Below are 14,432 nucleotides of genomic sequence, written 5' to 3'. Positions count from 1 at the left end.
CATAGAATACAACAAGGAAGGTTAACTTAGTCGATTGTGGGGGAATTTGGCCATTCAACTTGTTGAAAGAAAGATCCAAACTTTCTATTTTCAACAAATTGGAGAATGTAGTCAGAATTTTCCCCGTCAAATCATTGTGACAAGTTCAATGATTGATTCTTGTCAAGTTTCTGAGTTCAGATGGTATGTCCCCCATTAGTTTATTGTGAGATAAGTCAATTCCAAACATATAAGCAAGGATACTCCTCATGTAAGACTAAATTCTCTTCTTTGAATTGAACTTTACTTTCTATTGGACATTTAGTAAATGATCAAAGAATGAAAGAGGAATAAAGCCATGAAACAATTTATATAATTGGTCAGACCTTATATTCTCAAAAGGTATTTTACCCAAGCAAGTTGGTATTTCACTAGAAAAATTGTTATAAGAAAGGTCTAGTATGGTTAAATACATCAATTGGCATAATTGGCTTGGTATATTTCCAATGAAGTAATTACCTTTCAAAAGAAGAATGCTCAATTTTTCATAACTAAGGTCTTGTATGATATCTTGATCAATGGTATTGGTTAATTCATTGTAGCTAAAGTCTAAGATTGCTAAGGAAGAGTTTGAGCCAAACATTGATTTTGACAATCCATTTAAATGATTATTGTTCAATTTCATCAAATAATTTATAAAAGATGGAACACTAATAATCAGATTATTTTGGGAGAGATCTAGATGAATTAGACTTTCAAGTTCTACCAATTCTAATGGAAATGATCCTTCAAAATGATTATTGGACATACAAAATTCCAACACGTTTTATAAGTTTTTAATAAGGATTGGAATCTTTCCCACAAAATGATTATTGCTTATGTCCAATGAAATGATGAGTGGGTTAAAAATGTTGCTTGGTAGTCTACCAGTAAAACTATTACCACTCAATGACAAGCATGCTCGAGGATTATTGAATTGTGAAAAATAATCGTAACTATATTTTTGGGATTGGTTCCTAACTCCAAAAATGTCCTCTGGTATTTTTTTCAAACAATTATTATTAGAAAGATTCAATTTTTATAATGAGCTAATGTTTCTCAACTTGCATAGAATTTCTCCTGACAAATGATTATTTGAGAGATCCAATGTTTATAGTATGTTCATTTGGCCAAATTCCTGAGGAATTAAACCACATATTGCATTCATAGACATGTCTAACTTTTTCAAATTTGGAAATATTGGATTAGTATTACGACTTGAGATTTGACTTGTTATTGCATTGTTGGATACATCCATTTCTACCATGTGGAGATGGTGATGAGATGGTAGTTGAAATTAAGTAAAAAAACAATTTTTAAGAACATGGTTTATCATTTTTGGGTTGTTTTCCAATAACCAATTTGGGAACTCTCCTCCTAGTTTACAATTAGTGAAATCTATATAAGTTAATTTGTAAAGAAAGCTTGGTAGGGGAAGAGAATTTGTTTCAACCCTTGAAGATAAACTGTGCACTTGCAATTGAAACTTTGGAATCCAATTTTCAAAAGTAGAGTATAGATCGAGTATGACTTTGTTCCTATTGCCATAAAAGAACTTAAGATTTGAATGATTGGAAAACGGTTTGAATTAAATAGGAACTTCAAATTTGGTTTCCTTCAAAATTGAGATATTCTAGGGATGCAAGACCTCCAAGGTTAGAACTGATATTACCAATAAAATGGTTATAAGAAATATCCAACTTCCTAATAGATGCAAGTTGGCAAAATATGGTTGAAGTGGCCCCTTGGATTTATTCTTCTTTATGTTCAACTCCTTCACCATCTCAAGTTGTGACCTATCTAAGAAATTATATTTGAAACAAAAGTACTACATTAGAATAGATGATGTCATGATAAAAAGTAAAAATGTATTAAAATAAAATGATAAGTATATGTAACATCAACTATTTCAATTTGCATAGATATCTTGATGTTGATGAACAACAAAATTGGTGATTTTATTATCACCAATTTCAAAAATTTCCAAATTGTGTATCGCCAATGCTATTAGGGATAAACAAAAGTTTGATTGGTTATACTATCATTGTTGCAACATATGACAATATTTTTCACTCGTTAAATAGAACTATATCAATACGATTCTCTCCTTGATTAAATTAAAGGTGATATAAATGGTTCACAATAAAAAAAATCCAAAATGAAGTACTTACTATTAATATTCAACGATCCTTTCAATTGGTTGTTGCTTAAATCAAGAGATTTAAGATGTTGAAGTCCACTCATAGATGAACAAATTTTATTATTGAAACTATTTTCACTGAGTCTAAGGATTTGCAAATTGGTTGGCCATGTAAATCCTTCTTTCTCTGTCATTGATACATCATTATAAGTTATTACTTGTTAGTAGATAGAGTAGCATATTCTCACATGATCCAAGTTGAATATTACATCCAATTATAGCTTATTGGTAGTTAGATGATGACATAACATATTATTACAAGAGTCATGTTCAACATAACATTTTGACAAATTAACGGAAGATAAAAGAATAAATAGTCATTTTGGTCTATAAAAAGTAGCAAACATTGTAATATTAGTACATAAAACTAAAAAAAATTAAATATTAAGTCTTTAAATTTTAATACTTATAATTATTTTGATCTTTAATCAATGTTTCTTTAACCTCACATTTTATTTTTTGAATTGGTGACTAAATCGATTGTTAATTTGTACTTTTATTTGACATTTTGTTAATTTCAAAAATTAATATGTTAATATTTATAAATTCATGGACTGAATTAAATAATAGTTTACTTAAAGATCGAAACAAACCTATGATGTTGATATCCAAGTTGTTTCTAGTCAAGTCAAGGATCTCCAATCTTGTCAATTTCAATATACTTAAACATATATACATTGATCTTAGTTATTTTAAGTTTAACCAATCATATAAGGAGAAAAAGTGTAATATAAAGTGAAAAGGTGGTACTACTATGAAGTGATTGCGATTTCAATCCACAACCTGCTAAACTTAAAGACTTGGTATTAAGGGATGAACGCTTAGTCAAAGTAGATTCAATAAATGATTGTTGATGACTCAAGATTATGCTTCTAGAATTTGACCTTATACTTCTAGAATTTGACCCTAAACTTATAGAAATTAGGCTTTTAATTGCACAAATAAGACCCAAAATCAAGTTTATACTTTAATAAAATATATGTACTTTTTGTCCTTCTCTTCATGATTGATTGCAACATAGTTGGTATAAATTAGATTGAAGTTCCAATTGGAAAATATGAGAAGACAACAAAAACCTTAGATAGGATAGTTAAATTACTAACAACCCAATAATTTTATTGCCTCATCCAACTAAGTTTCCAATGCAACTTTACAACAACAAACTATGATGCCCTATACAATGAACAAAGTTAATTCCGAGCTCCTAAATCAACAACTTCAACTTGCTTTATTTAAAGTTGACTTGGGAATATCATAATGAGAGGCTAATAAGAATCAGATCAACTAGTCAACACTACAATTTGCTAACAACCTTTATGTTGTTCTATAGCACTAAATTTTCATTCATCACAATATTTTATGTTGCTTCTTGTAATATATTTATTCCTATTGTAGCTAACTGTCATAATCTCATAGGGTTCATATTGTTATTCCTTTTTTTCTTCTTCTTTGTTTATTGCATTCATTGTACTTCTGATTTTGATATATATAAATATACATTATGAATCTAAGTGAAGAAAGACGCATTCAAGCTTATCTTTGGTATTCAATCTTTTTATTTTCTTCTTAAGTACTATTATATATTCTTAAGACACTCAATCTTTGTCTTACCTACTAATGTAAATAGACTTAATATTGAGTTTTCTACATTAATTTTATCAACGATATAAAAATAAGACTTTCTACATTGATTTTTAAACTAATGTTAAATGTCTTACACATTTTACATCATCTTAATCTACATCGTTTTCAAAATTGATGTAAAATATTTTCAAAATTAATGTAAAATATGTCTCCCGTAATAATGTAGCTTAACAATTAAGAGATGTAGTATTTTTAACAATTATATATTTATTATTTTAATATTTTATATTACCCATAAAACATACTGTACCATGCATGGTATTATATTTGAGTGAAATCAAAGTGAATGAAATTACTTAGTTATAGTCTTATAGAACAAAGACTTTCTCCCACTATGTGTTTATCCTCCGCATAAGCAAGTGGATTTATATTGTTATCTCATTGATAATATTTTGGTTCTATATATGTTTTGGAATAAAAGTAGTGATAAATTGCACACATTATATTTTTTGGGTTATTGTTGTCAATATGAAAATTAGACTTTAAATAACTTACCTTTGTTGTTTATTTAATTATAATTTTGTAGTTTTTTACTTGACAAATGAAATTATAATTTCTTAAATAGACTAAAATATTTCAAAAATTTGCGGCTTATAATAAATAAAAACTAATTTGCTTGCTCAAATCGATTTCGAAATCACACAAAAAAAAAAAAAAATCAACTCCTCCACTTTTGGTAGGAATTTCTAAAAATTTTATTGATTTAATTTGTTTAACGTTTAACATTATTTTCAATTCTTTTGTAGAATACAATTAAATGTCAAATCTGTATTTTTAACTTAAAAATTATTGTTTTTAATATTTTAACAATTTTAAAAATCAAAACACACACACAAAGAGATAGGGGTGGGCTAAAAAAGTTGTGATAATCAAGTAGAATGGAGACTAACATGAAAATCACAAGCTCTATATTTTATTAATTGAGTTAAGCATTTTATTGAATTGTTAATTAATAATGCTTTTTATGTGAAATTAAAATGTTTAAAAACAGAGGGACTAAATGTCTCTTTTTTAAAATAAAAGGGCCAAAATTGTAGTTTGATAAAAATAGAAAAATTAAAAATATAATTTAATCAATAATATGCTTTGTGATTATTTTTTTTATGAGTTAATCACCTATACACTGTCAGTGTAATTTTTTTTTATATTGGCAACCAATTATATCTTTTAATTGTGTCATGTCACTATTAAAAGTAAATGTATTTATAGTGACATTGCATAACTAAAAGATATAATTGGTTGTCAGTGTAAAAAAAACTTTACATTGATAATGTATAAGTGATTATCTCTCTTTTTATTAAGATAAAATTTGATTTTGATTTTTTAAGTTGTAGACATAACTCGTAGAATTTCCACCAATCTTTCCAAATATTTACAAATCAAATATATTATAGATTTTAAATAAACAAATAAATAGATACTCACTTAATAATAAGATAAGGATGAATAGTATAATATTTGTACTAGTGAGTATCTGTATTTTAAAAGTATTAAAAATACTGTTAATTATATGTAAAGTAGTTTAGTTATTTTTTTTTACATTAAATATATATCATAATTATTTATTTTATAAATATATAATACAATTTTTTAATATAAATATAGGTTTTAAAATTATTTAATTTTTTTATTTTATTTCTTACTTTTTTATTTAAAATTTTATATTTCTTCAAATATTCATAAATGTCCACAAATACATAAAAATCTCATCCATACCTATTGAATAAATATTTATATTAAATGAAGTAGGTGACGAAAAGATACTACGATGCCACCCACTCAATTGTCATTCATAATTGTAGGTACTAGATAAAAATGACATTTTCTATTGAAATTAAACACAAGAAGAAAATTTTTCTATTGTAATCAAATAACGTATTTTTGGACTAATCTTCAACCAAATAGAAGTTAAATCTTAGTTTGTATGCTAAAGATAATAATAGTAGATGTTCCATTAAACTTTTCAACCGTACAAAAAGAATAGTTAAATAAATAATCATAAGAGAACATAAAACGAAAAAAAATCAAAATTTCCTCTATTTGTTGTTTTGTAAGTTATTTAAAGAAGAGTTACATATCATTGTTATTTTTTTCGATCTTATTTTTTTTAAAATTATTTTATTTATAATTTCAGTTCCATTTTTTTTTTAACTTTATTTTAATTTGCGTGTAGAAAACTCATGTATTATCTATATATTAATAACCTGAGCGTATCCAAGATTCCAAGGTTTGGAGAGTGGGAGACGTTTTGCCTATTACCGCCAAAAGTCGAGATTCAGGCACACCTTCAAAAATTCTCCCGCGTTCCTTGCCATACCCTTTTAACGCAGCGCCACTTCCATTCTCTCTCTCTCATCCGACTGTAACAACAACAATGGCGGGGAAACAATCCAAAGCCAGAAAGCCAGAGGTGTTCGGCAAAGGCAAAGTCACTCCCACTCAGATCGCATTCATCGTCGACAGATACCTCTGCGACAACAACTTCTCCTCCACTCGCTCCACCTTCAGAAACGAAGCCTCTTCCCTCATCGCCAATTCACCCATTCACGAGGTACCCTTGCATGTTTCTCTATCCTCCTCCAACCCTTTTTTTTATATCCCTTTTTAAGCAGATTTCGCCATCTGGGTCGTCGTTTTTAATCTTAAAGTTGGCATCTTTAGGCTCTCGTTTTGGATATTTTTCCGACCCTTTTGTTTTTCTCCGATGTTACGAAGATTTGGCCATCTGGGTGTTCGTTTTTTAATCTTAATTTTTCGGTCCTTTTGTTTTCCTTCGATTTGTGCATGCGGGATTTAATGGAAAAATTGGGGGGTTTTAGGCACCGAAGAGTTTGTTGACTTTGGGTGAGATGCTGGATGAGTATATCTGCTTGAAGGAGCAGAAGGTGATGTTGGATCAAGATCGGGTCCTTATGGAACAAGAGAAGAACCGGGTTCAGATGCTGTTGCAAGGCATGCATAATGTGATGACTGCTTACAATGCCAGTGGAAACCTCCCTTTACCTGCTGCAAAATCAGCGGTTGTAGCAGTTCCTCAACCAACTTTTAGTTACAAATCTCATCCAGGTACAACCTTTGCCCCAACCTTAGTTGGTTTTTCTTAATTTATGTGCAGGTACCCTAGTTGATGATTATTCTTGGAAAAATTTATAGTTTCTCTGATGCAGAAATTCCCATGTTTACTGTTTAATCAATGCTCAAATTATGTTATAAACAACGAATAATATTTGTGTCCTAAGAGCGTTCAATTTTTGTTCTGAAGAGTGATGGAGAATTATAGGTATAATATCCATAATATAGGAGACTGAAGAGCTCTGATTGACTTGGTTACGTTGCACAACGTTTTCAATTTTCCCATGTTTACTGATTATCAACTGCCTCAAGTTCTAGGGCTGGACGTAATTGATTAAAACCTTTTTGCATTAAGTTGCAATTGAAGTGTAATTTGTCCCCTAAGGTGTGCTTGGTTGAGTCGGTGGAAAATCAGGCAATTGAAAATTTGGAACAAAAATTAATTTGCTCTTATGAGATGTAAAATAAATTGTGCTTTATTTTCTCTTTTGATTGAAAATGTGTTATACCGGTCGTTTATTTTCTACTTTCATATTTTCCATTTGCTCAAGCAAGAACAATTTTAGCTTTTTGTCTGTGTCAGTCATACTGATCTTGCTTGATTATGATCTTCACTGATTTTTTTATATATTAGGGAATCCTACTTCTGTACAAAACAAATTGATCACACCATCAGTGCCTCAATCTAGCAATTCAAATGCCGAGGGTGGAAACATCTCGACAGTACCAACAGTGAATGTATCTGACAGAAAGAGAAAGGATACTAAAACTGCGGATGCTCCTCCCGCTGCTAAAAAATCTCGTGGTAGATCATCCAGTAGGAAAATCCCTGTCCAAGGTATGGTTATCTCATAACTTGTGCATCTGATATAAATATATGTCAATCTCATGATCATCACATTCATTTTGCTTCATGTCTATGTCAGGTCAAAATGCTCCTCAACAATCTGATAACATTGTCAATAATATAATTGTAGCTCAGCCTTCAGCCATTCAGTCTTCATCAGAGAACTGCATACCCAGGCAATCACAAGTTCAGGGATCCAATGTTGCTAAATGCTTATTCAACCAGTCTACACCATCTGTTCCAAGTAATTCACCGGTTCCAAAGACACCACCTAGAACAAAATCTTCTCACAGTGATACACATGTATCCCCTTCTGAGATTTCTTCAGTTGCAACCGGTAAATGTGCAGTTACACCCAGCCGTTGCACTGTAATTTCAACCAAGAGAGTTATGGTCAGCCCTGCAAAACAGATGGCTTACATAGAGATGAGTCGTTGTATATCTCCTGTTAAGACAAATTCAGAAAAGGTAAATAAGAGGGATCATGTTAGAAGCAGGTTGAACTTTGATGCCTCTGACATGCCTGAGAGCTTGGAGAATTCATTGGCCAATGAGATTTCTACATCCGAGTCTGAAAAGGAATTGGACATATTTGGCATTGATTTTCCTAACTTTGATGCCTTAGGGATGGACTTCTCATTCACAGAAATGTTGAATGATCTAGATTTTTCTTGTGAAGGCATGGAATTTTCTTGCCATCCAACATCAAGTCCTTCAATTGACAACGCATCAGGGTATTGTTTCTGTTTACTGCTGCAAGTCCTACTTTGTTATTAATCGAACTCTTATAGTATATCTGATAATTTTTTCCATTATTTAACAGGTCACCTCATGAATACAATGGCAATAATGCTACGCCTGAATTATCAACTGTGACCGAAGTTCTATGTGAGAAAGATATGAAAATACTAGGTAATGAACCTAGTTTTGTATCTTAGTTTTGTAAGCCAAATCATATTTTACTGAGAATTTCATTTTTGTAGGCCCTGATTGTTTGACTGCAATGAAATCTGTAACAAAAAGCATAACAGTTATAAGCCCTGGTAAATTTATCTTTCAAATGTTCTGTACTCTTTTTTTAGAAGTTTTTCATTCGTATATATTATCTTTAGTGATCAAGTGTTTACAAGTTATATAATATGCCTACAGAGAAAAACCGCCAGCTGTCAGTGGATGAAGAAAACTGTACATAAGTGACAATTTGAAGAATGACTCATCCTGACTTATTAATGGGAGCTCACAGCAGGAGAATTTTATATCTATTGTTCCAAAGAATTGTTCCCCGCCGTTGCACTTCATTTAGGATGATAACCCTCGATTCATTTGTACCTTGCAAGCTAGCCTATTTGGTCAAAGCTTAAAAAGTGATCGTAGAATGTAGATAGCTTCCTCCCTTGTTTTGATTTATTTCAAGGATTAATCTTAGCTGGGTTGTGTTTATATGACAATTATGGTTAACAGCCTTGAAGTCTAAGTCATTCAAGCAATTTCTGGTTCAATGTTGTTACACTGTTAAACTTTCATGTAAAAGGTTAGGGGAAGACTAGACATGCTGGGATGCAATCTTAAATTGATACCATAATTATATTACTTCATAACTTGTAATTTTTGTATTTGTTAACAGTTGCTGAAAAACAAGATAGTAATTGGTATATGATATATTTAATCATTGTTCCTGTTTAATATAAATCATTTACATCAAGTTTGTTCTACACTTCTCTACCTTGATCAGTCGGTACTTGTTTTAATATAGTTGTGGTAATACATTGGTGCGTGAATTTTAAGTTTCATCTACTTAGTAATAACTGATAAGCTAAGTTCCCAGTGTTTGATCGTGTTACATATACTCAAGTCCTCTGAAGTTCTCATTGCAAGCAACAGTTTCTTTAGTCAACACCTAGATGCATACTTTATCTATGTTGAAACATTTCACACGATTTTGTTTCATACAAGAAAGCGGAGAGGTTTGAAATTCACTGACACGATTGCTTGCCTTGCTACGAATGATCAGAATGGACAATTATATCCAATATAAAACATGTCCAAAATTATACAAAATTCTTTTTCAAAATCATTTACTTGACATTTTACTTTTCACCAAAGAAAGACAAAGGGGGAAAATAAAAAGAATGCTTCCTTAAAACCACATGATTGTATTGCTTTAGAAGTTTTGATTGGGCATAATCTTCATACACAAGTCAACCTTGTTTTCATTAAAATATCATTTAAGCCAAGTACTTTTCCACCTTCTCTACCTCTTCTACACTCCCAATGTACAGTGGCACGCGCTGATGAATCTGTCCATAAAAAGGTAAAAGAATGAACAAGACTAATCATTAAGACATTCATCATGAACCTTAATAGCATTTAGAGGCATACAAAATCGATCTATGCTTACCTCCACTGGTTGAATGTCGAGTATTCTCTGATGGCCATCTGAACCTTTTCCACCAGCCTGTTCTACAATGAAACTCATAGGAGCACATTCATATAAGAGCCTGAGTTTCCCATTCTTGCTTTTCTTGTCCCTAGGGTACCCATAAATGCCACCATATAGCAAAGTCCTGTGGAAGTCTCCTACTAAGCTACCAATGTACCTTGCAGAATAAGGCTTGTTACTAGGACCTGGGTCCTTGAGATCATCAATATATTTCTTTAGCTTGTCATCCCACAACTGATAATTCCCTTCATTGAAAGCATAAATTTTGCCTGCTTTAGGTATCTGGAGGTTTTCCTGAGTCAAAACGAATTCGCCATACATTGGATCCAATGTAAATACGAACACTCCTTTTCCAAGTGTGAGAACAAAGATTACTGAGCTGGAGTACATGCAGTAACCAGCTGCAAGAAGGTTGCTTCCGGGTTGGCACACGTTCACAACACACCTTTGTTCTGTTGTGTCAAGCTGCAAATTAGCATATGCAATGCATTATGAGCTGAATTTCACAAACAATCCGTTTATGCAATTGCTTTTTATTTTTTAATTTTAATTTTATTTTATTGTAACTCTTTTAACTTTTTATGATTAAGTATAGGGGAAGGGAGGTAGCTCATTCCAAGTTCAAGGTAAATATTTTAAAAGTATCAATGAGAGCTATGGACCACTAGTAGTAAGAATTTAATCAGAGATCTTTACGCTGACATGTAATGTTTGATCATACTAGTTGAGCCAATCTTATGTAGCTTTTTTAAATAACTTCTGATTACATTTCTTAGCATCTTATTGTGATTCAATGAAAGTTAGAAACACAACTATCCACTTCTATCTAAAATAAGATATATTCCACTTGATTGTCTTTACCTTTGCAACACGACTTTCTATCTACATTTTTATAACAAGATAATCAATAACGTGAAAACCAAAACAGAGTATCCGTCTCATTATCTCCAAACCTAATTGTCCTTACCTTTGCAACTAGATTCTCCAGGCTCTATAGGTTACATTTTATTTGAGCCATTATCAATGCTTTAATTAACTGAATTGGAATAAACCATGGAAGACTGTCTTTTAGATAAAGTAACTAGAAAACTATGGAAGACTTACTGTGGGGTCATCACCGATGTCAGCAAGACACTCATCATTGGGGCTGTAAATCCCAAAAATGGACCCAGTTGACACTGCAGCATCAATATTGGATGACCCATCAAGTGGGTCAAACACTACAATGTAGTTGCCAGAATAACTCTCTTCTACTGCCACCGGCACATCTTCCTCCTCTGATGCTATTATCCCTGTCCTCCCACTTGACCTCAAGCAGTTAGAGAAAACCTGATAAATGCAAAAACAATTCTTAATTAACCCTTCATATTTAAGAGCATATAAATTTGTTAACAAATATTGACAAACAATTACAAGTTTACAATCCCTTGTAGTCTACTCCTCAAGGATACATCATATATGTGTTCTCAATTTTAACCAAAATTGCTCACTTAATTGATCAAACTACATATAATTCTAAAAAAAAAAAATCAAAAGTGTTAGTTCCAGTTGTGGTACTGGATTGGTTTCATTAAGTAGAGTCTTGAATTAAGGTATTGTGAATGGAAAAAATGTAGTTGGATGAGGAAATTCCACTAAAAGTGATCATTCAAATTCCAACCAAGATTAGTCATCAACAAAGTCAGTGAATTCTTAGTACAAATAACATGATTATAAAAAAGAATCTAAAAAAAGGAGTCTTGTAACACTGTTACACTGACCTCATTTGAAACAACGTCAAGCTTTTTCTGGTCTTCCCCTTGAACATTGACAGCTCCTTGAACACCAGTGAGGTTCGAAATGTTAGCTCTTTGCACCAAAGAAGCAATCTGTTTGCAAGCCATGGAAATGCTAGACAGCACAATAGTGAGCTCTGCATCAATCACCCCAACTTGTTCTTGCTTCAGCAACCAGTTAGTTAGTGTTTGAAGCTCATACCCACTTCTTTTCTTTGTCTCTGTGGTTGCTTCCCCCACAGCCATGCACCTAACTCCAGACCCACTCACATGCTTTCTCCTGCCACTTGAACTTGTTATCACCGATTTGGTGTCAAAGACACATAGTTGGAAGGGGCAGAGACGTGAGGGAGAACATGGTTTCGAGAAAATCAACTGGGATGATGCTGTTGCTGCTGCCATTGCAACCATGGTTGCTGCAAAAGTTTTACTTTCTGGTTGTTGATTTGTGCAGTGTGTGAGAGCTAGTGGTGGTTACATGGATTGTGTTCTAAGGCACTGAACGCAAGAGATTGTGAGGCAGGGAATGATTTGTGATACTACTGGCCCCACTTATCTTCTTCACATAGTTTTCCTTTTTGTGATTGTGATTACTTGCTGATTCCAATTGCAGTGCCACGAGGGATTCTTGTATTTTGTTGCTCGTGTATTTTGAACGAATCCAAATGTGGTGGAATTTGCGGCTAAGGTAGGGAGGGGTTTTGATCAAATATTTTTTTAGAAATCACTTATTCAAATGTTTCAAAATATCATTTATTGAAGCTGATATTTTATTTTTATTATTTGAGATATTAACACGGTGTCCATGACACTAGACGAATATGATGCTACCATTTTAAAAAGTAAAATTGCATGCATATGTATAACGTATCACGTAATCCTTGTTTGTGAAAGGCCTCTAATGTTATTTTTTATGAGGAAGGTTTAAATGAGAATGGATATATTTCATTTTTCTGAATTTAATAAAAATATAGGTTAAACAACATTTTTGATTACTCTATTTTTGTAGGTTTGATATTTCAATTCTTTTATTTTAAAATAGAGATATTTAACCTTTTAATTTTAAAAATATAAAATTTTGATTTTTTTTTATCAAATTAACATTTATTAATCATTATGTTTTAACTTTATTCCTATTTAACTAATGTGATAAAAAATTAAAATTTATTAATAAAATAAATATCAATCAATCGTTAAAATATATACAAACTAAGATTTTTTGCATGATATTTTTAATTTTTATCTCTACATATTACGTTACTTAAGTGGTGATAAATCATTAAAAAATCAAAATTTAACTATTAATGAATATCAAATTGACAGTACATCAAAATTTCCTATTTTTAAAAATAGGGAAGCAAAATATCTATGTTTTGATATAGAATGACTAAAATTATAGATTAACAAAAATAAAAAGACCAAAAATGCAATTTAGCGTAAAATATATAATCTAATAATGAATTATTATGTAATTAAAAATCATTAAAATATATTATTTTAGTGAAATTTCTTAATTTTTTTTTATCAAAATAGGACTTGTATAAAAAACATAAAATGTGTGTGCGAACATGTCCATTTGCATGTTGATATTATTTATTTTAAGTAATATATATTATATATGAAAAGTAATATATTAATTATGTTAACATATATATTTTATATATTAAACAAATTGCATTTTAATTTATATTATTTGTGCAAATGGATGTTAATGCATTAGCTTGAGCCTTGAAGGGAGAATATTTGGTGAGGAATCTTGAATTTCGAAAGGATTTTTACGAGTTAAACTCTGGTGTAATCACTTGCAAAGACCTTATGTCTTTTATGTTATTGTACCTTATGTCTTTTATGCTTTTACATTATATGGTTTCTTTTAAGGCACGATGATGCTTCTTACTGATGAGTGTGTGAGGAATATCTTCGTATTGAATTTGTGAGTCATATTCTATAGTGTTTTGTGCTTGGATCGACCCTTGTATAATGCAAGTATGGTTCTCGAGTGGGGATGAGATGTTGGGCTAATCAAGTGGTCGTGTATTGGGCCTTGTGGTTTTTCAGCTAGCATGTTCGCTTTCTCATAATAACTAAGTACATCCCTTTAATTGCTTTTATTTTTTTTGATGAATATCCCTTTAACTGCTAAATGTACCTCTTATTTTTAGCATTTTTTTTCTCCCTAAAAACCCTCTCTGGAACCTATTTTTGTCAATAGGTTAATTTTTCGAAAACTAGTTTGTGTAATGTGTATAAGACATTTTAGAAATTAAAGTTTAAAATATGTTAAAACTTGTTTTCGAATATGGTAAAATTTTAACACTACCATGATTTAGTCTCCGGAAGCAAAATTTGTTGAACATATATGCTTTTCTTGCAAAACGTTTATTCCCAACTCAATATTCTAATATTCCAAATATCCCAGCCTTAAATTTAGTTCCC

General features: G+C 31.1%; 2 protein-coding genes across 2 annotated transcripts; one reads left to right on the top strand and one right to left on the bottom strand.

Annotated features, from left to right (window-relative positions):
- The first annotated feature begins 6,078 nt into the window (after nt 1–6,078).
- LOC109814871 (uncharacterized) lies at nt 6,079–9,483 on the top strand. The gene is made up of 7 exons (XM_020379389.3): nt 6,079–6,413; nt 6,682–6,928; nt 7,569–7,772; nt 7,861–8,515; nt 8,605–8,693; nt 8,765–8,824; nt 8,931–9,483. The coding sequence occupies exons 1-7, from the start codon at nt 6,237–6,239 to the stop codon at nt 8,972–8,974; spliced, it is 1,476 nt and encodes a 491-aa protein (XP_020234978.2). The 5' UTR covers nt 6,079–6,236; the 3' UTR covers nt 8,975–9,483.
- Nucleotides 9,484–9,914: 431 nt separating this feature from the next.
- On the bottom strand, nt 9,915–12,516 carry HCEF1 (high cyclic electron flow 1). The gene is made up of 4 exons (XM_020379388.3): nt 11,982–12,516; nt 11,326–11,550; nt 10,180–10,686; nt 9,915–10,078 (listed from the first exon to the last, which is right to left on the bottom strand). The coding sequence occupies exons 1-4, from the start codon at nt 12,405–12,407 to the stop codon at nt 10,007–10,009; spliced, it is 1,230 nt and encodes a 409-aa protein (XP_020234977.1). The 5' UTR covers nt 12,408–12,516; the 3' UTR covers nt 9,915–10,006.
- Between the last annotated feature and the right edge of the window lie 1,916 nt (nt 12,517–14,432).

Source organism: Cajanus cajan, chromosome 4 (genome assembly GCF_000230855.2).
Source record: "Cajanus cajan strain Asha chromosome 4, NIPB_CcT2T_4, whole genome shotgun sequence".
NCBI lineage: Eukaryota > Viridiplantae > Streptophyta > Magnoliopsida > Fabales > Fabaceae > Cajanus > Cajanus cajan.
Note: the sequence above shows the minus strand (reverse complement) of the source record. Positions and strands in the feature narration are given on the sequence as shown.

Excerpts from the sequence above, each read along its gene's own strand:
- HCEF1 (XM_020379388.3), bottom strand. The coding sequence starts at position 12,407 with ATGGTTGCAATGGCAGCAGCAACAGCATCATCCCAGTTGATTTTCTCG. Across the intron at positions 11,551-11,981 it reads TTGACGTTGTTTCAAATGAG|GTTTTCTCTAACTGCTTGAG; the intron begins GTCAGTGTAACA and ends TGCATTTATCAG. Across the intron at positions 10,687-11,325 it reads ACATCGGTGATGACCCCACA|CTTGACACAACAGAACAAAG; the intron begins GTAAGTCTTCCA and ends GCTAATTTGCAG.
- LOC109814871 (XM_020379389.3), top strand. The coding sequence starts at position 6,237 with ATGGCGGGGAAACAATCCAAAGCCAGAAAGCCAGAGGTGTTCGGCAAA. Across the intron at positions 7,773-7,860 it reads TAGGAAAATCCCTGTCCAAG|GTCAAAATGCTCCTCAACAA; the intron begins GTATGGTTATCT and ends TGTCTATGTCAG. Across the intron at positions 8,516-8,604 it reads TCAATTGACAACGCATCAGG|GTCACCTCATGAATACAATG; the intron begins GTATTGTTTCTG and ends ATTATTTAACAG.